Raw genomic sequence first — 27638 nt, 5'->3', positions numbered from 1 at the left:
GAAAGGCTGGCGGGGATTAGCTGTGGGGGCCCATTGCGGGCGCCCGGGGGTGGGGTGTGCACTTGGTGGTACCTATGATACCCTCCTACATGTCGCTGCACCATGTGGTGCAGTGAAATGCCAGGCATGCGATTTTGACATTGCGGCGGGTGCTGCTGTAAGCAGCAACCGCCGCAATGTCAAAATGCGGCATGCCACTGCTAGGGTGGCGGTCACATCCTGATTCGCGGTGCGGGATGCCGCATGTCTGGCGGCCGGTCCCAACACCCCGTGGATGGCGGGCGGACTCAGGTGCGCCCGCCATCCTAATAGGCCCCTAAATTACTATTCCAAACCAACTAAACTCAGGGAAAGTGCTGGGTAATAAAACATAATAAATTACTATTCCAACTCCAAAACCAACTAAACTCAGGGAAAGTGCTGGATAATAAACAAAATTCAAATACTATTCCAACTCCGAAACAAACTAAACTCAGGGAAAGTGCTGGATAATAAACCAAATTAAATTACTAATTCAACTCCAAAACCAAATAAACTCAGGGAAAGTGCTGGATAATAAAACACAATAAATTCCTATTCCAACTCCAACTAAACTCTGGGAAAGTGCTGGTTGATACAATTTAATAAATAAATATTACAACTCCGAATTTATAATTAATTTAAAAAAAGGTTTACCAAAATTATTTATATAATAACATTTTAAATTAATAAACTAATAATATTTTGTACTATGGCTGAGGTATTTTAATAAAATATGTTAAAAAACGGGGAAAAAACGAATAATATTTTTCTCATATTCATTTTTTTAATACATTAAAAAAAATATAGAAAAATGTACCCCCAAAAAAAGATAACCTCAATTTTTCTTTTTTTACAATTTAAAATTGTACCGTAGCGGCGCTGGGACTGGCCGCCAGTGGTGCGCCAGTCCCGCACCGACAATTAGGATGCCACTGCCACCGTGGCTGTGGCATCCTCTATTCCCAGCATTGTGGCGGGCGGTGCTCATAGCACCGCCCGCCACAATGCTGTGGCTGCACTGTGTGTATTTGTATGCACAACGAGGCAGGCACCGCGCGGTGCCTGCCACGTCGTCCATGCAAATGCAGGGGGGTGCTATAGGTTCCTCCCATGTGCCCTCCCCCACCCCCCCAACATCCAGGGGGCCCCCAACTCAGGAATCTGCATGCCGTTAGGCTGCTTCCTGCTGGCATCCTAATATGGCTGGCGGTGTCTAGCAGACAACGCTACCATATGCAACCCCTTTCCGCCCATTCAACCGGGTGGAAAAATGGTGGACAGTCTTGCCGTCCGCCACGGTTCCCCCGCCATCATATTATGGCGGGGTAAATGGGAGGCGGGCAGGGTATGATGTAGGGCGGATCGCCATGCGGGCGGTGGCGATCCGCCCTACATCATTATAGACTTGTTTTAAAAAAATTACAATATTTCAAAAAGTACTTTTAACAAAAATGTATTTTTAATCAACATTAAAAAACTACTCCCAACCCTTATCCCCCCTAAAAATCAACATAACACTGCTAAAGTCCCTCAATTTTTTTTTAAGTATGACAAATTTACAAATAATAGTTTCAAATTACTCCCCACCCTAATCCCCTTCAATCAATCAATCAATCATAGCATTTGTAAAGCGCACTACATACCCGCGAGGGTCTCAAGGCACTAGGGGGGGATGCTGCTACTGTTCGAAGAGCCAGGTCTTGAGAAGTCTCCTGAAGGTTTAAAGGGCTTCGGTCTGCCGTAGGCGGATGTGGAGGGTGTTCCACGTCTTGGCAGCGAGGTGGGAGAATGATCTGCCACTCTTTGGATGCGGGGGATGGTGGTGAGGGCATAGTCTGCAGAGCGGAGCTGGTGGGCGGGTGTGTAGAGGCTGAGTCGTCTGTTGAGGTACGCTGGTCCGGTGTCATGGAGTGCCTTGTGTGCGTGGGTGAGGAGCTTGAAGGTTATCCTCTTGCTGGTGGGGAGCCAGTGCAGGTCTTTCAGGTAGGGTGCCGATGTGGCTGTGGCAGGGGATGTCCAGGATCAGGCGAGCGGAGACGTTCTGGATGCGTTGGAGTCGTTTCAGGAGTTTGGCCGGGGCTCCTGCGTAGAGTGCGTTGCTGTAGTCCAGTCTGCTGCTGACGAGGGCCTGGGTGACCGTTCTTCTAGTTTCGGTGGGGATCCACTTGATGATCCTGTGAAGCGTGCAGAGGGTGTTGAAGCAGGAGCAGGAGACGGCGTTGACGTACTTTGTCATGGAGAGTGTGGAGTCGAGGATGACCCCTAGGTTACGTGCATGGTTGGTGGGTGTAGGGGGTGCTCCTAGTGCCGTCGTCCACCAGGAGTCGTCCCAGGCTGAGGGGGTGGAGCCGAGGATGAGGACCTCCGTCTTGTCCGAGTTCAGCTTCAGTCGGCTGTTCCTCATCCAGTCGGCAACGGCCATCATTCCTTCGTGGAGGTTGGTTTTGGCGGTGTGGGGGTCCTTGGTGAGTGAGAGGATCAGCTGGGTGTCGTCGGCGTAGGAGTTGATGTTTAGGTCGTGCTGTCGGGCGACGTGGGCGAGTGGTGCCATGTAGACGTTGAACAATGTTGGGCTGAGAGATGAGCCTTGGGGGACGCCGCAGATGATCTCGGTGGCTTTGGAGCGGAAGGGGGAGGGGGACGCTCTGGGTTCTCCCAGAGAGGAAGGAGGTGGTCCAGTCCAGGGTCTTCTCCTGGATTCCGGCATCTTGGAGTCGTGCTCTTAGTGTGCCGTGGCAGACTGTGTCGAAAGCGGCTGACAGGTCCAGGAGGATCAGGGCCGCGGTTTCTCCGTTGTCGAGCATGATCCTGATGTCGTCAGTGGCGGCGATGAGGGCAGTTTCGGTGCTGTGGTTGCTGCGGAACCCTGACTGGGATGGGGCCAGGATGTTGTTCTCTTAAACACAATAGCCCGCTACTAAAACTTTACAAGAATTTTAAAAAATTTTAATCCTAAATTAATAAATTACTCCACACGCTTATCCCCTATAAACCCAACGTCCAGCTACTAAATATTTCAATTATTTGAAAAAATATTTACATTTTATGCCAAATTTTTTAAATTACTCCCCACCCTTATCCCCTATAAAACCAACATCCCAACGCTAAATATTTTAAAACATTTTTAAATAATTTAAAATTATACTTTTTTTAAAATTACTCTCCACCCTTATCCCCTATAAACCCAACATCCCACTCCTAAAACTTTACAAAAATGTTAAAAATATTTACATTTTAATTCTAAATTTTTAGATTACTCCCTACCCTTATCCCCTATTAACCCAACATCCCCCTACTGAATATTTAAAATATTAGAAAAATATTTTACAATAAAAAAAATTCAAAAAATGTATTTACTCCCCAGCCCTATCCCCTATAAACTCAACATCCCCCTACTGAATATTTAAAATATTTAGAAAATATTTTACAATTTATTAAAAAAATATTTAAATTACTTCCCACCCTTATCCCCTATAAACCCAACACTTTACAATTTTTTTAAAAATATTAAAATATTATTCCTAATTTGTTTTAATTCTCCCACCCTTATCCCCTATAAACCCAAAATCCCGCTCCTAAAACTTAATTAAAAAAAAGAAAACATACATTTTACCATATAAAATATATAATAACTAATACTAAATTAATCATAAAAAATACCAACATTAAACAAAAACAAAAAATTGATATAATTTACAATATTTTTGACATCGAAATTTAAAAAATCGATATTTCTGCATTACATAAAAATTGATATTTTTAACAATGAAAAAACTTACCTCGATATTTTACACCCTCGATATTCTTGACTCGATATTAATGCAATTCGATCTTTCCATGTCGATATTCTGTCCCTGCACCTGGTCTCTTATGTGGGCCATACCATTTCAAGTGTAGGGATCAGTTCCTGGATGGAGTTGGCCAAAGCAACTGTTAATGTATCAATTACAATAGATAAAGATCTGTTAAGGTAATTTATGGGCAGATAGGAGTATTATTCTGGGTTTATCATGTGTTTTGCCATGGTTAGCCAATCTACTGTTGCTGAAAAAAGGATTCAAGTTTTTGCAAACCTTTGATGTGTTTATTGGTACTTGTTCCCTCCCTAAGGATGGTAAGATGCAGAAACAGTTTGCACCACTGGGGTGCATACTGGCCAAAAGGCGGATTGCCATCCATTAGATGGTGAACGCGGGGCATACAGTGTTAGCATGAATGAGAGACATTGAGGAATGGGCGGTGTCGTAGGAGCGTAGAATGAGGGTGGAGATGACTGACGAGAAGGGGGAAATGGATAGTGTGACATGATCCTTAGTAGATCCGGATGGACAGGAGCTGTCTTAGGAAAAGCGGTTGATTAATCGGAGATCCAATGGGTGCTGCACCCCTCCCCCTGATGGAAGACCAGGAACTATGCAGGGTACTGCCAGGAGAGTTCTCTTGCTGCGGAGAGTTAGTTAAGGAATGAGTGCCGCCCTCTCAGAACCTCCTCCCCTTTTGATGAGTATGGATAATGGAGCTTGGACGAATAGGGTTGGGAAATGGGTACTGCACTCTGACACCCTCATATGGACATGATAGCTTGAGCAATGGGACTGCAATCACTATGAACATTATTCTGGCACTGTTCTCTGTTTGCAAGAGCCAGGACTTTGTCTCTTCATGTTATATTTACGAAAAAATACCACATTAAATAAAGATGTTTAAACAAATGGAAAAACATTTTTTTTGCAAAACTAAATAATGTGATGAAGCATTCCCTAACATCAAGGAAGAGATAACTAAAAGGCACATATTAAGAGTTTCTAATCTGAAGAGGAAAACAACTTTGACCACAAATTGTGGATGCAGAATAAAAGACTAATGACTTTTGCATCCTATGCTTTGATGGGTGTGGAGGAACACTATTCTGAGATAGAACATGAGGCATTAGCCTGTTTTTAGACAGTACAGCACTTTATGCTTCACTTTTGGAGATTACCTTTCGTAGTGAGGATACTTCATTACTCCATAGTGGAGATTTTTTCAACCAAAGGTGCAAAGAGACCACACACATGAGCAGGTAAATTCAAGGACGGAGGGAATACAATTTTTATTTGGAATATTTGCCTTGGCTTTATTACTGTCTGGCAGACTGTCTGTTGAGGTTGCCACTTGATGGAGAAATAGGTGAGGTGCTGGATGAAAAAGAGAAGTTACTGATCACCTGGATTAAAGAAAATTGTTTACTTTCAGAGGAATGGTCCAAAGATGATGTTACTGCGTTAAAGGCAGATAAGAGATGTGTGGCTCAAGGAAGGCTGGAAGAAGAGATAAATCGTTGTAATGTCCGAGAGGGATTGTGTGTTAATGGTGGCAGGGTAAGAATGATGAGAAATGCCTACCACCAGCAGGAGTGAAGAATAAAGTGTGAGTTGGATTATGCCCTATAAGATGTTTAGAGCAACTTATTTATGCATCCCTGGCGGTGTCACCTTTTGTATGTTTGAGGGGGCATGTTACAGTGTCCAAATTTACCATATTGTGAATTAAGTGTGAATCCAGGTGAAAAAATCCAAAGAGGGAAGAGTCAACCAGAAGAAGATTATGGCATCGAAGATGATATAATTTATGGTATCAGAAAGGATTTGTGCAGAGAAGACAGAAGTTTGGAGAGTGTGTCTAGTTTGAAGGTCCTAACTCTGTAAAGAATTGGGACTAAAAATATTTAGGCACTTATAAGATTTCTGAGGTGAGAAGGATTGGTGTTTTGTTGGAGGCAAGAGCAGTCTGGCTAATGTTAAGGCTGTCCAAATATGGAAATGATGAAAGTAAGTTAGTCAAAAGGAGGATGGTGTGTAGTGGAGATTGTGATGCCAGTAAGAATTTGAGATGTTTTGGTGGTGGAGAGATTACAACGCGAAGTAGTACGACTCAGATGGTAGTTCAACGTGATGCAGTTACACAAATAGCACTGTTGGGTTCTTTGTTGACAATGTGTGTTTACTATCTATGAGCATAGTCCCTGATGTTTATGGTCTAGATTTCATTTTTCAGTTTTTAGATTTTCCAGTTTAATGTGGTTTTTTGGATTCATCATGTATGTTATACTAAGACTTGGCATTTTGTGGTGGAAGGGTTGATTTTTATCTCAATGGTGTTCGATCGCAGAAGAATAAACCTTCATGACTTATTACATTGTTTGAGAGTCTGATCTAACCAATTTTGCTTCATTTTGCTTCTGGTATAATATGAAATGAAGCAAATACATTTTACCCAAGTAAAACCATTGTAAAACACACCTACATGTCAATTTACTTTGTCCTGAAGATTTAAAAAACAAAGCATACTCCACAAGCAGCCTCTTTTGTAAAACAATTAGTAAACTGATTTTTGGATCAACTAATTTTGCCTCAATCATAGTCATATCTTTCACATTTAAAAAGGTACAAAATGTGTTTTTCTACTTCTTGTTATATAAATGGAGCAAAAATATTGTGAAATCAAATTGAACCATATTTGCCCTAGTGCAAATACCGCTCAAATCATTCAGTATTACAAAGGCAAAAATATTTGCCCATATTTTGCTTCAGTGCAGAGTTTCTGTATCATGACCCCAGGGGCTGTCAGAAGGTTATAGTTTCACATCAACTATTGTGTCACAAATTGGCTGGCTGATTTCCAAAATGGGTGCTTTGCCTTGCTGCTGTCACGGCACAAACCAGCTAAGGGACAGGCATATGTCACATGAATCCAGATTGCACATTTGTCACTGCTCCAGGTTCATGATGGTCGCCAATTCCAGTGATCGGCAGATGATCGCCTATAAACCGCACAAGTACTACAAATCGGCATCATCACAATTAAAGGACCTTTGGGGATTTCTGATTCCTGTTCATGACTTAGCTGCATCAGGTATTTTTATTTTTTATTTTATGGAGTTTTACATAGCACAAAATTGACCCGAGGGTATCGGGTATCAGACGCTTTACATGAGCACCAGTTGCGTTACATGAGGACACATTCATTTTTGTTAGTCATGGGAAGATTAAAGGCCCGATTATGATGCGGTTAGGAAAGCATTCCCACCTAGGACCCGATTACGATGCAGTTAGGAAGGCCTCCTAACTGCATTTGGTCCTCCCGAATCGGATCGGGAACGTGTCTTCCTGACCGAGAGCCCAATTACGATGCGGTTAGGAACATAGGCTCCCATTACAGTTAAATGGAGTCCAACCAAATCGTATCTGGAAGCATCCGGATGCATAATACTCGGTCAGTCAGACTCTCCTGATCCCAGCGGGTTGGAAACCATTTCCAAACCAATTCCGTCGGGAAGATTTCCTAACCGCATCGTAATCAGGCCCTAAGTGGTTTGCCCAGAATCACAGGATGTTGTGCGTCCTTGCCAAGACTCGAACCCGGTTCCCCAGATTTGAGGTTGACCGCCCTAGCCGTTAGGCCAACTCGATTAAGACTCAAAGTCCCCAGGTAGTGTGGAGACTAATGGGACGCTGTCACCATTTAAAACTAATATCTTTGTGCCTTTAGAAAGGCCCCACCATTCCTCCTCAAAATATAGCCCCCATCTACTTTGAACCTATGTCTTTTTACTAAAATAAAGAGGCGCCACTATATATTGGGATGGCGGCGAACATTGTCCCTGATGTGGTGACACGGTGCCTCTTCACTGGACAGGCTAGGGCTTCAAGGAACCAGGCCGCTCCTCTAGAGAGAGCTGTAAAGGTGGTTCCATGAGAGTACGCTTGGGATCTTTCAGACACGCGCACTTCAATGGAAATTAGGAATGAGATTGTGGTCCAATAAACATCAGACGAGTTTGCTTTAAGGCTCAAGTCCCGGAAAGGAATCTGCTGACTCTCGTAACCATGAAATGAAAATCCTAGAAAGCACTCCAGTACCCTCTGCAGTCAGAGGAGCAAGGTCACTGTGGTCAGCAAACGCTAATTGTCGAGTGAATTATAGATGACTGAATTCTGCAATTGTCAGAATCACCAGTGTCCTTCGAAAACACAAGGTCAGCCGTGACAAAGTGCAGTTGGATCGAAGATATTGCTTTGCTGCAAAGCTACCATGACTGCCCTCTTTAAACTCTCACAGGCCCTCATAATGCAGCCACTGATATACCTGCAGCCGCAATCAATGCAATTAGCCATGCACGTGAACCCCCTCCATATTTCATTACAATTGGGAAACTGTTTACCTGTTTGCCTGTCGGGGGTGATTCCAGGTTACTTAGGATGTTTGCAGATGCAGACAAAGATGCTTTCGTTTTCATTCTCTTCGGAATTCGAGGCTGAAATTAGTTTGTAGACGTGACTGAGTCAAATTGTAATTATAAAAAAACTAAAAAGACCAGTGTTTTTAAAATAACACAATGACCAAAATGCACGTTAAAACATATGAAGTGTACATGATCTGTTGTAATACTGCCTGAACATGTTAAATCTTTTCCCGTGCCTCCTGGTGCTGTTATCGCCTGACCATGTCAAAACATACATGTATTCCCCCATTGGCTAAAATTTCCCGGCCTGTTTTTAATGATACTTCGTAATAGATTGAACTTCGTCAAACAGGAATACAGGACAATCTGATCTGATTAAGCCACAGGGTTTATATTTATACGATCAACACCCGGTACAGGTGCTAAACTCCGGTCCAGGTAAGGACCTTTCAGGCGAGGGGGCTCTACGTAAGCACCCTACACGACAAGCTTGTCACGTAATTGTAGAAATGACTGTGTGCTAGAATTTGTGCATGCGCATTCCAAGACTAATATAAGAATGGGGTACTCAAAGGTAGCGCATGGAGTAGCTATTAAAGCACTGTGAACTGCCTCAGTGGATGAACCTAAAAACTGCGGCATTCTAAAACTTGATAAGACGTTTCTGGAAACAAACCTGCTCTTCATCCACGTTGTCTTCATCGCTGTCAGAGAGGAGCATTTTTATTAACTTCCGCTTTCGTTTTCCGAGGCCCGCGACCTGTGTGATAGCCGTCGCCGGAAGAAGGTTCTGCATCATTTCTACTAGTTCCTGTGGATCTTCTGAGGTGGAGAAAAACAGGTCCAAATCATGTTTGCTTCGGAAAAAATAAATGTGCATTCTCAACACAAATGACAAACTTTACAAACGTATGTATAGTTTCATCCCAGTGTTTCATGCAACAATTTTACAGGTTGCTACATTTGCAGGGCTCGTTTGATACGGAGGGAAATGTTAAGTGTAACTTTTGTTATTTCATGAAATGCATCAAATCTCATTAGGATGGTCAGTTGTTTACTAAAGCTAGAAACCCCTGCACTTTGTCTGATGGCAAATGCGGCCCCCGGGGGAAGAAAGGTTAGCGGACTAGTCTTCCCCCGGGGATTTCGCGCAAAAGGAAGGACAGGGGAGGAAGGGGTGGGATAAGGGGTGGGATTAGGGGAAGAGGTTAAAGGGGGCTGGGAGAGGAAGTCCTTCCTCTTCCTTTCCCCAGCGCCTCAGGGTGGGTCAGCTAGTCGAGCTTTGGGTGGTGGGGGATATTTTGGGAAGGGATTGGTAGGCCTTGGCGGGGTTTTTTCGTGAAGCATCGGAGCCTGGTTGTCCCGTGCGCGAGGGCTCGAGCGGCGGCTGGTGGCATACATCGGGTCTGCGTGCGGCGGAGCAGCGGACGTGTGGCGGCCCCGTCAGGCGACGTGTGGCGGCCTGCGAGCGGGAGCGCCGAGCGGCAATGGAGGTAGGAGGGGGCCAGGTCCCGGATGATAGGGTGGTGCGCGCGATGCTTCAGCTACTGGGGCGCGCTGGGAGGGCTGACCTGCTGAGGCCCGGGGTGTTGGAACAGGCGTGGGTGGGCATGGCCAGGGCACTGCGAGCGGCCTCCGCGGGGGTGGCGGCGGCAGTGGCAGCTTGTCTGGAGGAACCCCCTCCAAAGAAACATGCGGCAGCGGCGCGGGGGGTGTAGGAAGGCAGGCTCTGGGTACAGGCATGGGGATCGGCGTCTGAGCCTCCCTGCGCTGGGCAGCGGTGCGGGGGGGAGCGGGGGGGCGTGGGTGTTGGTGCGGGAGGGGTGGGGGATCCCCCGGGGGTGTTCTTGGCAGGGGGTCGGAGGGACCGAGGGGGGGCAGTGGCTCCTGGGCAGGGGAGGGGGCTGTTCTGGTGGAGTACAGTGACGATAGTGAGCAGGAGGGGGGCTTGGAGGAGCCGGTGGGGGAGGAGTTCTCCTTGTACCTCTCTGGCAGTGAGTCGGTTGGGGGGGAGGGGGGGTGTGGGGGACAGCCCCCGGTCGCCCTGGGTGGGTGCAAGGGGAAGGGTGGGGGGCAAGGGGAAGGGTGGGGGGCGGGGGGGGGCAAGGGCCCGGCGAAGGCGGTGGGGGGGTCCGGGGGGGACGTGAGGCGCCAGGCACATCTGGGGGCGCGGGGCGCGGTCGTGGGACGAAGGTGGCGGGCAGGGGTGAGGTCCGGTGGGAGGACCGGTGGGAGGGGATGTCGTTGGAGGAGCGCATCCGGGAGCAGCGTCGGTTGATTGAGGAGACGGAGCGCCAGTGGGATGAGATGTGCGCGGCCAGGGAGGGGGTGCCCCAGGGGAGGGTGCGAGCGGTGGACCGGGCAGTGGCACGTGGCAAGGGTGCGGGGCCGGCGGCGGGACGCGGGCGGTGGATATGGGTAGACGAGGCAGGGACTGACTTGACGTCTCAGAGACCTGGTGGCGCTGGGGCCCCCTCGGACTATGCCGGTCCGGGGGGGGGGGATCCAAGCCAGCGCTGTTTGCTGGTAGAGGCCAGGGTGGGCTGGCGGGGCGCACGATGGCCTCCAGACGCCGGGGCGAAGCAGCAGGGGGGTCCGCGGCGGCCTGCCCTCCATCGAGGGAGCGGGCATCGTCGGCGCCGGAGTATGAGTTTGTGCAGGGCGAGGAAGGCAAAGGTGTGAAACGAGTGGTGCGTGAGGTACGGATGGAGTTTGGGGCGGTTGACTTGGACGAAGAGCTGGATTACGAGTCGGAGAGTGAGGAGTTGGAAGAGGGTGAAGTGCGAGACGTTCAGGGGCTGGAGGCAACGCGGAGGTTTGGTGTGTTCCAGGCGCAGAAAGCCAGCTGCAGCACGACGCCAGTGGCGAAGACGAAAGCCCCGAATCCCGGCGGACGGGCCCAGGCGGTGCCACGCACTCTAACAGGTGAGGGAGCGTGGTGGGGGGTGTGGGACGGGGGGGACAAGTTGGGGCATAGGAGGTCCTGCAGGTCTGTTGGGGTGGGGGATGGGTCGGTGAGGGAGGAGGGAGATGCTGCGAAGCAGACGGTTCCGGCTAAGGCGGCGGCCCTGGAGGGGGACGGGAAACGGCTCGTGGGGGCAGGTGTGCAGACGGACAAAGAAGGGGAGAAAGAGGGGAAGGATGAGGGGGGGGAGAAGCATAAGAAGAAGTTGCCCTATATGGGCCTGGCGATGCCTTTGGGGTCGCATTTGTCTGAAAAAACGAGGGCGAGGATCTGGAAGCGTGAGTATGTGGATGTGTTCAAGCTGTTGCACCGGGAGATACAGGCTAAGGAGGGGTCTAAGGAAGAGGAGTGGGAGTTGACGAGGCGGCCTCGGGTGCCGGTGAATATGGAGAATTGGACGTGATTTACGCGAGCATCTATTGTGAGAAACATCAGGATAGGGCGATTGCGTTGTTCAAATATATGGATATCATCCGCAAGGCGCAGATGCACTTTGGGGGTTCGCGTGGCTCAGTTACGATGAGGAGTTTCGGGCTCAGATCAGCGTTAACCCTGACAAGCCCTGGGGTGAGGTAGACCAGGAGTTGTGGGTACAGTGGATGGCTTCGACGCAGTCCTCCGCGTCCACACATACGGCTAGCGGGCTTCCGGTGTCATATCGGCCTTTTCAGTCCCGTCCCGCCTCGACGGGGGCGGGAGGAGGATCCAGTGGAGCCGGGGGAGCAGGGGGGAAGGCTGCCGCTGCAGGCGCAACAGGACAGCCGGCCAAGAGCGGGGGAGCCACCACAGGGGCCTGCTGGAATTTTAACAAGGGTTTCTGCACCCGCCACCCGTGCAAGTTCAAGCACGAGTGTTCTAAGTGTGGAGGGCGGCACCCGGTCACACAATGTTTTACACTGGCCACTCCCTCCGAACAGTGGCGGGTTACCAAGGGCAGAGGGCAGGCTGGGCCAAAGGGCTCCTACCCCGGTTAGTGTGGAGGCCATGGGTCCTTGGCTCCCCGCTATCCCGATCGGGAGGCGGCGTTGAAGCTGTACTGGGGGTTCACTGAAGGGTTTCGGGTGGGGTACCAGGGACCGCGGGAGTGCAGATAGGCTGAGAATTTGAGGTCGGCGAAGGATTTGCCGGGGGTGGTTGAGGCGAAGTTGCGGAAGGAGGTTCTTGAAGGTAGGATCGCCGGCCCGTTTGGCACATGGCCATTGCCGGAGCTCATCATATCCCCCTTGGGGGTGGTGCCAAAGAAGGAACCAGGGGAATTTCGCCTGATCCACCACTTGTCGTGGCCCGAGGGGTTGTCGGTGAATGATTTCATCGCGGAGGAGGATTCCCGGGTGCTGTATGCGTCGGTGGATGATGCGATTGCGCTGGTGAGGGTGTGTGGGTGGGGGGCGGAACTGGCTAAGTGTGACATCAAGTCGGCGTTTCGCCTTCTGCCCATTCACCCGGCGGACTTTCCTTTGCTGGGGATGCAGTTTGGGGGGGCGATCTTTGTGGATAATGTTTTGCCTTGGGTTGTGCGGTATCCTGTGCGTTGTTCGAGACTTTCAGTTCTTTCCTGCAATGGGCCTTCACCGACAGGGCGGGGCACCGGCTGGTGTCCCACTATCTGGACGATTTCTTGTTTGTCGGGCGCGAACAGTCGGGGGAGTGCGGGGAGGCGTTGTGGCAGTTTGAGAGGATGGCGGGGGAGTTTGGTGTTCCGTTGGCGCCGGAGAAGACGGCTGAGCCGAGCAGTTGTCTAGCTTTCTTGGGGATCGAATTGGATTCCGTCGCGTGGGTGGCGCGCCTGCCCCAGCAGAAGGCGGACGAGATGCAGGAATTTTTGGGCCAGGTGATGTTGCAGCGCAAGATTGATTTGAGGTCCATCCAGCGGTTGTTGGGTTTGCTGAATTTTGCGTGCCGAGTGGTGCGGGCTGGCAGGACTTTTTGCAGGCGACTGGGGTTGGCCATGTCGGGGGCGGTGCTGCCCCACCACAGGGTGCGGATTTCCATGGGTGTCCGGGCGGATCTGCGGGTCTGGCAGGGGTTCTTGAGCGACTTCAATGGGGTCTCCTTGGATTTTGCGGATGACAACATGGTGTGGCAGGTGCAGATCTTTTCGGATGCGGCTGGGGCCCGCGGCTTTGGCGTTTTCTGGGACAGAAGGTGATGTGCGGAGCAGTGGCCGGCGCACTGGTTGTCGCAGGGCAGGAGTATTGCGTTTTTGGAGTTCTTTCCGCTGGTGGTGGCGCTGCAGGTGTGGGGACAGGAATTCCAGAACAGATCTGTGCTGTTCCATGTGGATAACTGAACGGTGGTTGACCTGGTGAATCATCAGAGGGCGAGGGACCTGCGGGTGCTGCGCTTGCTGCGAAGTTTCATGCTGCTGTGCTTGCGTTTTAATGTGCTGTTTCGCGCGACGCATGTGCCGAGCGCTAGCAATGACATTGCGGATGCATTGTCTCGTTCGCAGTGGCAGCGTTTCCGAAGGTTGGCGCCCGGAGCAGAGGTTGTCAAGACCAAGGTGCCGGAGGGTATCTGGAGCTGGGGGGAGTGAGAGTGGTGAAGTTGGTGGAGAAGTCTGTTGCTGAGTCCACGAGGCGGGCGTATCGGTTGGCTTGGGTGGAACTGGGTGCGTTTCTGGGATGGTCGCGGGATGCTTGGCGTATGTCTCAGAGGGAGTGTGAGGAGGGGGTGATGCGGTGTGTGTTGCATTGCATGGACAGGGGTTTGTCGCAGGTGACGATTGCAGAGAGGTTGGCGGGGATTTCTTTCTATGGTATGGTTTACTTGGGTTTTGATCCAGCCAGGAGTGAGTTGCTGAGTCGGATGCTGAAGGGTTGGGGCAGGGAGCGGGGGGGGCCGGGGGAGTGGGCCTGTGCGTGAGGCGATCACCTTTGAGTTGCTGGTGGATGTCTTGGCGGAATTGAGTGTTTGTTGTTACGACATGGCTGAGGTAGCGTTGTTCCGGTTGTGCATGACTTGGATGTTCTTTGGGGCTTTCCGGGTTTCGGAGTTGTTGGGGGGTAGGGGTGCGATGGGGCTGAGGTTTGAGGATGTTCGTTTGGATGGGACGCGTTTGGGAATCTGGCTGGGACGGTCAAAAACGGACCAGGCTGGAAGGGGAGCATGGGTGTGGTTGTGTGAGTCGGGGGGGGAGGGAGTTTGCCCGGTGCGTGAATGGGGCAGTTTTTGTGGGCAGGTCGGCCGGAGTGTGGGTGAGATTTTCTGTCATGCCTCCGGGAAGAGGGTCACGGCCTTCCAGCTGCTGGCGGTTTTGCGCATGGCATTGAGGCGCCTCGGTAAGGACCCGGCTGGGTATGGGACGCACTCCTTCCGGATCGGCGCGGCGACGGCGGCGGCGCGGTTGGGGTGGTCCTGGGACAAGATTGGATTGGTAGATGGCGGTCGCGCTGTTTCGAGTGGTACGTCCAGAAGTAGGGCAGAGGGGGCGCGTTGGCTGTTGGAGCGTGTCTGTTGTATTTCGTGTTTCTAATTTCCTTTTTTCTTTGTAGGTTGTGTTGGGGGTCCGGGAGCCAAGACGGTTACCTGGATCGTTGGTCATTCGTTTGTGCATTGGGCATCCAAGTATTCCGACAGGCAGGTGTACGGTCGTAACCTGGGCCTGAGAAGCAGCAGTCACGAGGTATTTTGGTGGGGCAGGAGTGGGATGCGCTGGGGAGAGTTATTGCCCTGGCTGACCAAGAAAGTTTCACAGAGAGGCTGTCCGGACTTGCTCGTCATCCAGTTGGGGGAGAATGATCTAGTGAAGCAATCGGGGGTGTCACTGCTTTATTTGATGCAACGGGACTTGGAGGCGATGAAACGCAATCTGGCTGGCGCCTGTATTGTGTGGACTGAGTTCATTCCTCGACGGATCTGGAGGGGGGCATTGAAGCCCGCAGCAGTGGAACGAGCTCGGAGGAAGCTGAATAGGGCAATGCGGGTTTTTTGTGAGAGCACTGGGGTCAAAGTGCTGGCGCACACCGGACTGCGGCTCGAGGAGCCTCTGCTTTTTAGGGACGATAGCGTGCACCTTTCGCACATAGGCAACGCATACTATATGATGGAGCTGAGGGATTTCATCAGTGGTTTGTGGAATGAGTCGATCTGGTGTCGGAGAGAGTGAGGGCGAAAGGTGCACTGGTGAGGGGTGGGGCAGGTAACCGCCCTCCGGGGGTTCCCTGGTTGGCGGATTGGGGAGGGGGGAGGAGTCCATGACGGGCATACTCACCCTTCCGGGGAGGGGGATACTGGTGAAGGTGGGGGTGCGTCAGATCAGTGTACGACGAATGGAGATGATGGAGAAGTTTGGAAGAGAAGTGAGGAAGCGAATGGGATAAGTGAGGAGGTGCTGTGTGAAGTGGGGAGGGAGTAATTGGAGTCTGGGAGAGTATGGAAAGTGAGAAGTTATGTTGTTGGGGATTGTTGGGGGGTTTGTGTTATGTTTGGTTGTGATTTTCCAACCCTGTCCTAATAAATGGGCTTTTACGCTAACTTACCTGGCGTGGACTGATTATTGCGCGAAGGGAGGGCTTTCCACATGAGGGCATAGCACATTTGTGATGTTTGTGGAAGTGTGGTAGAAGGGGCACTGTTGTCTGATATCCAGCTAAGTAATGCAGCAACATGTGAAATAAGAGTCATTATGTGAGCTTTAGACCAGAAAATCCATCAACTGTTGGAGGGCAAGCAAGCATTACATTGAGCAAATATGAGCACGGACGTCACCAACCTTAACAGGATTCTGCATAGTGCGATTAGCAGCACATTTGGATTACCACGCCCACTCATCAGGTGAATATTGCCTTCATGAAGAAGAAAATCTTACACTCACACCCAATTCACTCCCATGAACAGGGATTGAAAGAACCAAAAACATAAAGCATGCCACTCACTGAGACACAAAGAAGCAACGCGATGTACAAAAAAAGGAACACATCAACACTTGTGGAAAAAGACAACACATTTCCACACATTCTACTCACTGTAATATAACTAGGCTGTGGAATATTCAAATAGCTGCAATGTTACATCTACAGCACACCACTGCACAGTCCTTCTCATCTTAGAAAACCCATACATGAAATGTGATATCAAGTTTAGCAACAGTAGGTTTGATCAACAATCCAACCACAGAGAAATCTGCGTGCCATGGATTAGGGTGGTGCTTTCTGGCAACCTGCCAAAAAGACTGCAGCTCATAATCATGCAATGGACCTGCCATACAACCTCATGCAAGATATCCGGAGAGGGGAGAGAGACGAGTAAAAGAATGAGAGTTCAACACAGAAGAATATTCACTGACTTCACAGACCCGCAAAATCCAAAGAGAGCCTGTCTCACCAAAGATATCAGCATTATCTTATAACATATGGCGAGAACACACATCACATCAAACACAAACAGACAAAGAAAATGCCTCAAGTTCCATCTGCAGAAACGAAGTGGATGTGGACAGGAGGTAATAAGCTGGTCAGTCAAAATCACCAGGCAGAAGCGAAGCCGAACACCTATTAATTTATAAGCTACACTGAAACAGATAAACAATCAGCATTGATAGTCCTCTTTCCACCAAGGTGCTTGTCCCTCTTTGAGAAACAGCAGATACCTGCCAATCTAAGCACACGTATACATAGAAAATCCAACATGAGGCTTACCAGTTACGACTGGTTATGCGATATAAGTCAAACTAAGTACATGTTAGCCAATTTCCAGGCCGTGCAGACATGTTCATATCCTAGCAAGAAGGCTTTTACTGGCAAGCTTCACTATGTATATGGAGCCTGAAGGAAAGTGCATTTAGAGGAGATATTAAATATGTAGGCCATTAAGGCAGTGACTACTGTCAGCAGCGCAATAGTGCATATAGTTTAAAGTATATATATATATATATATATATATATATATATATATATATATATATATTACCTACTGGCGGTCGCCAGTAGGTAGTTATAGTTAGGACCACGTTTCCATAGGAAATCCGCAACATTCTATTTTGAATAACTTTGGCGCTGGTCGACGAATCCTCGCGAATTTTTCAAAATAGGTGGGGCGCTATGCTCCGCTCCTACCCTGAAAGTCTCGGGGGGATTCGTCAAGCGGGGGCTGAGATAAAAGGGGGGTCCCAAAACGCGTTTTTCCCATGCATTTTTCCATAGGACCTTTAGACAGGGCTACAGCCCGAACGGCTGAACAGAATTACTAGAAATTTGGCAGAGAGGTAGTCCTCAGGTCACGGAAGTGCCTTTTGTAGGTTTGGTGTAAATCTGTTCAGTAGATTCTGAGAAAATAGCCTTTAAATCAATATATATATTTGAGCCAGCTTACGGTGCGCTTACGGTACGCTTACCGTACGCGTACGGTGGCGTGCGCGAGCGCGATTATGATTGGCTCTTAGATCTTAGTAAACATTCGAATCGGCCGAAACCAGGAAGCGGCGGCTGCCATTTTCTCTCTCGCACTGAGAGAGATGATTAACAAAAAAAGCACAAAAACATTTAAAGGGGCTGTTTTGACAGCTCCCACACACATAGCCATGTACAGGGAGTCCCCAAAGATCCCCCAAGGCCAAAAACGGAATTTTTATTTTTTCGCTAATTTCGCCGATTACGCTTACCATACGCGTACGGTAAAAAAATATTAAAAAAAATAAAATATCCACACTAACCCCACCCCGTGTGCAATTGGTGACCGAAGCTCACCAATTGTGCATGGCTTATCACACGCTTAAAAAAACGAAAAGATTAAAAAAAAAAATATTAAAAAAGAAAATTATCCACACTCTCTCCATCCCGTGTACAAATGGTGCCCGAAGGGCACCATTTGTGCATGGCTTATAACTACTGCGAAAAATTAAAATATTACCTTTAAAAACGAAGTGCATCATATGTCCTCCATGTGCGCACGGTGCGCGAAGCGCATCGTGCGTACATGGCCCATCTAGCGTAACGTGGGCAAGCGGTGCGCGTAGCGCACCGCGTGCCCACCGTGCGTGCACGGCACTAACTGCGTAAAGTGGGCGCGCGGTGCGCGAAGCGCACCGCGTGATCACTGTGCGCGCACGGTGCGCGAAGTGCACGGTGCGCGCACGGAACAAACTGCGTTAAGTGGGCGCGCACGCCACGAATGGCGTAAAGTAACTTAGCATTTAAAAAACCGTACAAATTCACTGAAAAAACCATAGGTTTCACACACGTTATAGTTAGGAATTAGCATTTAAAAAACCTTGCAAATTCACTGAAAAAACCATAGGTTTCACACATGTTATAGTTAGCGGAAATTTTACTGATAAAAAACCAATGAAATTCCCCCGTTATAGTTAGTGCAGGCAACTATAACTCACGCGACCGCAATCTTCTGCTGATGACATATGTGTCTTTATGAAAAGAAAATATTTGTAATATATGTATAGCTAAAAATGTATGGAAGAAGACATGGGTAAATAAGTGTCTAAATACAGTATTAGCATCAGCAGAGGATTGCGGTCGCGTGAGTTATAGTTGCCTGCACTAACTATAACGGGGGAATTTCATTGGTTTTTTATCAGTAAAATTTCCGCTAACTATAACATGTGTGAAACCTATGTTTTTTTCAGTGAATATATATATATATATATATTCACTGAAAAAACCATAGGTTTCACACATGTTATAGTTAGGAATTATCATTTACAAAACCTTGCAAATTCACTTAAAAAACCATAGGTTTCACACATGTTATAGTTAGCTGTACATTTCACTCGTAAAAAACCAATGAAATTCCACGTTATAGTTAGATCAGGTAACTATAACTTGCGCGCCCACAATAAACTGCTGATGACGTCACATAGTACATCACTCATGACATGGTCAGTGACATCACTCATGACATTAATGATGACATCTGAAATTACACATTGTGGATTGCGGTCGCGCAAGTTATAGTTACCTGATCTAACTATAACGTGGAATTTCATTGGTTTTTTACGAGTGAAATGTACAGCTAACTATAACATGTGTGAAACCTATGGTTTTTTAAGTGAATTTGCAAGGTTTTGTAAATGATAATTCCTAACTATAACATGTGTGAAACCTATGGTTTTTTCAGTGAATTTGTAAGTTTTTTTAAATGCTAAGTTATGTATTTATTTATTTATTTATTTATTTTCTGGTTTTTCACTATGCGCACACCCTGCGCGCACGGTGCGCTTCGCGCACCGTGTGCGCGGTGTGGGCGCTCGGTGCGCTTCGCGCTCTGAGCGCCCACATTGCGCAGTCCATGCCGTGCGCGCCTCGCATTTTTTTACCCAGTGCCATTTGTTTTTTTCTCCCTTGTGGGTCCTTTTTTTTTTTTTTTTTGTTTTTGAAACCGTTTATTACAAAGTTCAAAGAATATACAAAGATGGGCCTACAACCTTCAGGCCGGCCGCTAGCAGACAAGAGGAGCATATGATACACACAGTAGAACGCGTGCTGCGGCAAAGGGAAACGTACAGTAGTTAGCAGCGTTGATGGCCACACCATCCGAACCCCACATAACGGTTTCTTTTAAACATAAATAACAACAAAAAATCAAACCACACGGCAACCCACAATCGAAAACAGCAGCATGTGCTCCCCTAGAAGGGGGACCCTACCGATCCATAGGAGTATCAAGGGGGGGAGAAGGTCAGGACAGGGACTGGGTGGATTTCGTGCCCGGCACCGGAGAGCTAAACCTGCTAGGGGGACGGGGCAGGCGAAGGATCAGGCAATAACGGCGGGGTACAGATTCCCCCGCGGTAGGCGTTCCAGGGGCCCCATACTTTCACCCATGTCCCAGGCTTACCTCTCGCTACATACACCACCTTTTCCCGAAACATGCACCAGTCCATACTTTCCTTCCAGGCCGAAACAGTCGGGGACCTCTGGGAACCCCACAATTGAGCAATATCGCGCTTGGCCACCATATATCCCAGAGTCACCCACCACGTCTGTGGCGCCGAGTAGTCGGTTGGTTCCCACACGTTCAACAAACATCTCCTCGCTTCAGGCAGCAGCGACACACGCGTGACCACCCGCAGGACCTCATGCACACCACGCCAGAATCGCTCCACCTCTGGGCATTCCCACAGAATATGAAGAAAGGTCCCCAAAGAACCACACCCACGCTTACACAACCCGTCCACAGCATAGCCCATACGCAATAGCCTTGGCCCCGTTATGTAGACCCTATGGAGTATCTTGAGCTGGACGAAGCGAAGGCGGGCCGGTATGGCCACCTCTTTCGGGGAGGCCACCGCAGAGACCCAGTCCTCGTCGTCCAGCTCCAATCCATCGGCAACCCAAGCCTCACGAAGATTAGTCAGCAATCCCGAGCGGTCATTAATCAGTTTTTTATAGATCAAGGAGATCGTGTTCTCCGGTACATGTCCATCCAGCACTCTATCCTCCAGAGGGGAGTACTCCGGGATGGAGGCGACGTCCGGGAAGGCGGAGCATAGTGCATGACGGATCTGCAGATACCGAAAGTACTCCCTGTCCTGCAACTGGAATTCCGTCTGCAGCATCTCGAACGTTTTGAATCCCCCCCTCGTCCAGAGATCCCCCACCCTACTGATGCCTATCATGTCCCACTTCTCGAAGCCCTTCGAGGTCCACAGGGAGCCCAACTGCTCAGATGCGTATAGTGGTGATGCCCGGGTCAAACGATCCTTCCACCCCATCACTACATTAGCCGCGTGCCACACTCGTACCATGACGCGCGTGGGGTCCGTCAGACGTGCGTCGATCGAGCCGGAGTAGAGCGCTCGATTATAGTCACCACCCGGCAGTAGCATCTTGTCCATTTCAAAGGCCGGGTTTAGGGCGGGCCCGTATAGGCCGTGATTAATCGCAGCCAGCTGGGAGGCCCAATAATACCGTTTGATATCCGGGAGGGCAATCCCCCCGTCATACCACGGGAGCGTCAGCTTCGCCAGGGCGATACGCGGTCTCCCGTCCCAGAACAGGCGGCGTTGCAAACTCTCCACCTCGCGGAAGTAGCGCGCCGGGACGAGGTCCATTGTATTCTGCAGCGCGTACAGGAAACGCGGTAGCGACATCATCTTAAACAATGCCGCCCGGCCGAGCGGCGAGAGCGGCAAACGCCTCCAACGCACGACATCCTCCTTCAGACGCTGGAGGGGGGGAAGCAAGTTCCGATCATACCGGGCCTCCGCGTCCAGAGTAATGAAGACACCCAGGTACCTAAATCCCTGCGGGGCGATCTGGATAGGACAGCCCCGCGGAAGGATAGGAGCCTCCCCAGAAAGAACATACACGCACGATTTAGCCCAGTTGATGACAAGGCCGGAGTTACGACCAAATGAATGCAATACATCAACCAGTACTATCAGTGATTTACGTGGGGAAGCCAGGTACAGGAGAATATCGTCAGCGTATAGAGATACGCGGTCCTCATACTCGGGGGTCCAGCGGAGACCACGAATAGAAGGTTCCCACCGCAGCCACTCCGCCAGGGGCTCCAAGGCAAGCGCAAAAAGGAGCGGCGATAACGGGCAACCCTGCCGCGTGCCCCTGCCCAACTCAAACGGAGCCGACACTCTACCGTTCACAACCACCTGCGCAAGTGGGCTAGAGTACAGCAATTTAACCCAGCTAATAAACCCTGGGCCAAACCCAAATTTCACGAGCGTCGCCCAAATATATGGCCATTCAAGTGTGTCAAACGCCATAGTGGCGTCCAAAGACGCCAAGATGGCCGGCTCCCGTATGAACGGGACACGTGCGAGCACCCCATGCAAACACCGCAGGTTAAGCGCTGTGTTGCGATGTGGAATAAAGCAGGACTGGTCCTGGTGGACCAAGTCACACACTACGCCGACCAGCCGATTGGCCAACACCTTGGCGAGAATTGTGGGCTCTGCATTCAGTAACGAAATGGGTCGATAGGACGTGACCCGGTCCCGTGGCCTCCCCTCCTTGTGGATAACCACGATGGTAGCCAGACGCTGGTCTAGCGGGAGGGAACCCACCGAGTGGGCCGCAAGGAACATAGCACGGAGATGCGGCGCCAGCGTATCCGGTCGCAGTTTATACAACTCGATGGGAAGACCATTAGGACCCATGGCCTTGCCGGAAGCGACCGAGCGTATGGCGAGGGCAATTTCTTCGGAGGTTGGAGCGGCGTCCAATGACACTCTGTCCTCCTCCGAAAGGGAAGGCAGCGCGATATCTCTGAGCAGGGCATGGGAATCCTCTTCAGAGCGGGAAGACACCGGGGAATACACCCCCTGGAAATAGTCCGCGAAGCAGGAGACTATTTCCTCCGGTTCAGTGACACACACACCATTCGTTTTCTCAATCAACGGGACAACTCGACTCGCTCTCTCCTTTTTGTCCAGCCACGCAATCAATTTACCAGCCTTATCACCCACATCATACAGTCTCCCCTGTTGCTCTCTACTGAGGCCCCTGGCCGCCTCTGTGACGAGGGCCTTATAGGCCGCTTGCTTGAGTTGGAGAACATGTAATTTGTCATCCGTCACCCCACATTCTAGATCCCCCTCCAACTCGGCTATCTCAGCTTCAACACGGGTCACCTCCTCCCGCTCGCGCCTCCGGGAGTGGGAAATAAGGGACAGGGCCTCTCCTCGGAGTACTGTCTTAAACGCCTCCCACAGTGAGACCGCCGATGACACAGACCCCACATTCTCATCAAAATAGCGCTTAAGGGATTTAATCAGCTCTGCGCGAATGGTGGGGTCACGCAGGTACCAAGGATTAATCGGGACCACCCTACCCTCTCCCCTCAAAATAATATCAAATTGCAACAAGAGTGGAGAGTGGTCCGAAATACCCCGTGCCAAATGGCGCACCTCCCCTACCCTCCCAACGTGGGCCGCCGGAACCAGGACATAATCTAGCCGTGAGAGACTACCATGAGCCCCTGAATGGAAGGTGTACTGTAGCTGCGTGGGATGTTTTAAACGCCAACAATCCACCAGCCCCAGGGTATCCAAAAGGCCAGATAACCACGCTTGGGCCCGGGGGAGATCCCTAGGGGGGTGACGATCCACAGTTCTGGAAACTACAGCATTAAAATCCCCCCCCACCACTAGAATCCCCTCCGGAAGGCCAAGGAGGAGGCGCCCCAGGTCCGCAAAGGTGGTCGTCTGCAGCCCCGGCGGGACATATACTGACACAAAAACGACCACTCTGCCCTCCATTCTGCCCACCAAAACCGTGTAACGTCCCCTATCGTCATGGCGCACCTCATCAATCGCCAACGGGAGCGAGTTTTTAACCATAATGCCCACACCCCTTGAACCAGACGTGAAGCCCGAATGGGCCCCGTCGATTCATAGCGCAAAAGGAATTGCCAATGAGGTGCGTCTCCTGCAGAAAAACTATATTGGGCGAAATCCGCTTCAAGAACTGCAGGACCACACCTCGCTTTATCCTGTCCCCCAGTCCATTAACATTCCAGGACAACAAACTCAGTCCTCTACCCCCCATCATAAACAGAAGTCATCACTCGTCCCCCAGAGAGCACTATAGAGATAACACAATGATACGTTTGCCTTGTGGTGTAAACAAACAACAACCCACCCCAACCCACCCATCCCAACAAAACTCCCCCCTCCCTGCACCCCTGCATGAGCCCGGACAGCCCCCCCGCCATCCCGATCACGATCCCCAGACAGAGTGTCCAGCCAGTCCCCAGCCGCTTCGGGACGATCAAAAAAGTGCGTGCGACCATCCACCTCCACTCGCAGCTTGGCCGGGAAGAGCATGGCGTATTTTAAGTTCAGGTCCCGAAGTCGGCGTTTGACGCCCAGGAAGCTCAGTCTCTGCTTCTGGACCGCGTGGGTGAAATCAGGGTAAAAGTTCACCTCCATATTTTCCAGCTTGACCGGCCCTTGTAGTCTGGAGGCTTGCAGGATAGCGTCTCTGTCCCGAAAGTTAAAAATCCGTGCTATGAGAGGTCGCGGAGGGGCTCCGACCTTCGGCCTTCCCCCGGGAACTCTGTGGGCCCTCTCCACGGCAAAAAATCTACTCAGTCCTCGAGGCTGGAGATGGGTAGCGATCAGGTCTTCCACAAATAGATCCGCCGCCGCTTCCTCCCGTCCCTCGGGTACTCCGATGATGCGGATGTTGTTTCTCCGGGCCCGACTCTCGGAATCCTCAAGGCGTCGATCCATAAGTGCACTCGCCTGAGTAAGCCGGCGCACCTCCGTCTGCAGTGCCGCCACCTCAGTCGTAAGGCCCGATGCGGTTTGGGCCAAAGAATTAACTCGGTCGTTGGTCTTGGAAAGATCGGCCCTCACCAGGCCGACATCCACAAGGACCGCGTCGATCTTCTGTGCCAGTGTATCAAACCGCTGGCCCACCGAGGCCCTCATCTCCGAAATGGCGCCCATGACGTCGTGGAGAGTCAGATCCGTGGGCAAGTCCGGGGCATCAGAAGGGCCCTCGGGGGACTTGTGCGGTCCGCCGGGAGATCCCCTCTGGAGGGTATAGCGGTCCATACTGTTGGCCTGATGGACGGTGCCACGCCGGGTCGACTTGGCCTTTGACCGATCTCCATCTTGTTTCGTGGCCATCGCCACTGGTCCCACAATCGCACCAGCAACGCCGTAGAGGGCAGGCAATCAGGGCCACGAACTCCGGGGGGGGGCCACCCCAGATCGGCAGGGTGGGTCACAGCCGGCAGGCAGGCAGGGTCCCCCAGCAAGGCCACACCAACACAAAAGGCTCCGCGATCACACTTGCAGAGACGGTGCGAAAGCGAAAGCGAAAGTGCGGGGTACGCGACTCGCCAGGCCCGGCCCGCCGTTGTTGTTCACTTTGTCGCTGGGTCACCCCCCAACGCAAATCCGGGGTCCGGCGAGGAGAAGGCCACAAACTTCAATCGGTGCTCACTCCGGCACCCGAGGTCCGATTTGAAAACGGGTACCACCTCAACTCAGGTTCACCAACACTGTCCCCTCAACCGAGGCAGGATGAAATCAGGATAGACGTAGGAGGTTGCGGAGGTCCTCGGGAGCCTCGCACCTACGCGGCCATCTTGGTTGCGCGCTAGGCTCCTCCCCCCCCTTGTGGGTCCTTTAATTTATTTAATAAATGTGATTGTTACTTCTTTATTTTTTTTTTATTTTTTTATTTTTCCGTGCGCGTACGGTAAGCTTACCGTACGCGTACCCCGCGATTTTTTGAAAAAATGTTTACATTTATTTTTCGTACTTTTGGGTCCTTCTTGGACCCCCTGACAAACACTAGGGGCTCTGCAACTCTCTTCGTTGCCCCCGTTTCATGTTCCCCACCTTTGTTTCTCAGTGCGAGAGACATAAAATGGCGGCCGACACTTCCTGATTTCGACCAATTCGAATGTTTACAGTCATGTAACCACCAATCAGAATTAAGCTCGCGCACGGCACCGTACGCGTACGGTAAGCTTACGGTAAGCTGATTTAAATGCTATTTTCTCAGGACCTACTGAACAGATTTACACCAGACCTACAAAAGGCACTTCCTTGACCTGAGGACTACCTCTCTGCCAAATTTCACGTAATTCTGTTCAGCCGTTCGGGCTGTAGCTGTGTCTAAAGGTCCTATGGAAAAATGCATGGGGAAAACGCGTTTTGGGACCCCCCTTTTTTCTCAGCCCCCGCTTGACGAATCCCCCCGAGACTTTCAGGGTAGGAGCGGAGCGTAGCGCCCCATTAGTTTTGAAAATTTCGCGAGCATTCGTCGACCGGCGCCAAAGTTATTCCAAATAGAATGTTGCGGATTTCCTATGGAAACAGGGTCCTAACTATAACTATCTACTGGCGACCGCCAGTAGATAATATATATATATATATATATATATATATATATATATATATATATATATATATATATATATATATATATATATATATATATATATATATATATATATATCAGAAAATTCAAATTCCTGCTACTTCCACTCAACGGCGGCGAAGAAGGAAACTCGGACCCCGCTGGACTTCAGGTAAGATGTTTATTGCAGTTCACAACCCACGCACGACGCGTTTCGGGCCTCAAGAGCCCTTGATCACATATATATATATGTACTATATAGGCTCATAGCATGAGACAGGTCAGTACTCACCACTCATATCCACCACTTTCACCAAATGCTTCTCTGTTTTCGATTCACCCACTGGCCAGTTCACTACCACATTTGCACGGTCTTTGAAGAGCTTTTCAACTTCACTGTCCGAGTCCTGCAAATCCTGTATCCAGGCTGTCTCTCCAATTTTCAGGGAATTATCATTTACAAAATCAAACAAACCGAATTTCTTCATCCTCATCATTGTTCATCACCATATGAAATATGGCCACACATCACCTAGAAAATATAAGTATCGTAACTTGTTATACAACGTAATATATCTTTAAGCAGGGACATTAACAAATTCTAAGCAAATAGTTAAAGCACACTGACATGTTAATAATATATTCAAAAATGTGTTAAGCCAGATTTCCATAGGAGTGAGCCAAAATCTAATACTATCGATCAATAACTCTATTGATACGCATTTACAGAGCTATAAAGTGAAGACATTGGTAAAGTGTGAATGTGTGAAAAGGGTTACTGGAGATATGTTTGTTTATGACCTCGTATGTGCTCTCTTGTGGTATCATTGCTATCGAGGTAGCACAAATAGATAACCACATGTAACTGTAGTTTCCTTGGAAACCAGTTGAAAGCATGAGAGAACAACCTTAATTGAACTGATGCACATTATGGTGGGTGTAGCATCTATTTCAATTAGAATCGTAACCCTTCAGCTAATTGCTACCTTCATAGTTTGCCAGTTAAAGTGCCTCAAAAGAGGAAAAACATAGAGGTCGGTGTGTACGGGGTATAGGTATTACTGGTGAAAAACTAGCGTGCCACTGTACCCGGGCACTCTGAATGAGACTGTTGTTAGCCAAACCATAGCTCAACATTTTAAATACCCCAAATATTCTTACCTTGTGCAGTTCTGCCACAGGTTGACCCTGCACGTCAAGACCACTCCCTAGCATAATTTATCAGAGTATACAGTTGGGACCCACTTAATAATAGAGCTGTACGTCAGTGACAAGTTAAAGGGATTTATTTCAAAATTCAAAAATAAGCAGTACAGAGTCAAAGGCAAAAAGGCTCAAATACAGAGGTACATAGAGCAGTCAAAATAAGAAATGATTTTAAGTCCCACATGAGCAGCAAAATCAAACAGCAATCGGGCAGCATTTCTATTAAAACAGGAACAGCTTCTGGTTCATCCCCATAATCAAGGGGTACTTATACATCATTCTTGGACACGAAATCAATAAAACAGCAAAATCATCATGATGTGAGCAAATGCAGCCTTACTTTAGAAAATCATAACACGACTAAAATGCATGTAATTACCAACACACAATCACATCCCAATTTTTAATATTATTATTCACCACTCTCTAT

General features: G+C 49.6%; 1 protein-coding gene across 1 annotated transcript in view; it reads right to left on the bottom strand.

The window, feature by feature from the left end:
* Positions 1-27638, bottom strand: part of BEND6 (BEN domain containing 6) — a 281971-nt gene that overhangs the window by 138674 nt on the left and 115659 nt on the right. The window contains exons 2-4 of the mRNA XM_085609193.1: positions 26295-26534; positions 8922-9067; positions 8225-8317 (exon numbers count right to left, since the gene is read on the bottom strand). Of these exons, the coding sequence (XP_085465319.1) occupies positions 8225-8317; positions 8922-9067; positions 26295-26499 (444 nt within the window). The 5' untranslated portion in view covers positions 26500-26534. The remainder of the gene's footprint in view (positions 1-8224; positions 8318-8921; positions 9068-26294; positions 26535-27638) is intronic.

This window comes from Triturus cristatus, chromosome 6, assembly GCF_964204655.1.
Source record: "Triturus cristatus chromosome 6, aTriCri1.1, whole genome shotgun sequence".
NCBI lineage: Eukaryota > Metazoa > Chordata > Amphibia > Caudata > Salamandridae > Triturus > Triturus cristatus.
The sequence above is the reverse complement of the archived record's forward strand: the minus strand, read 5'-3'. Positions and strand labels throughout refer to the sequence as shown.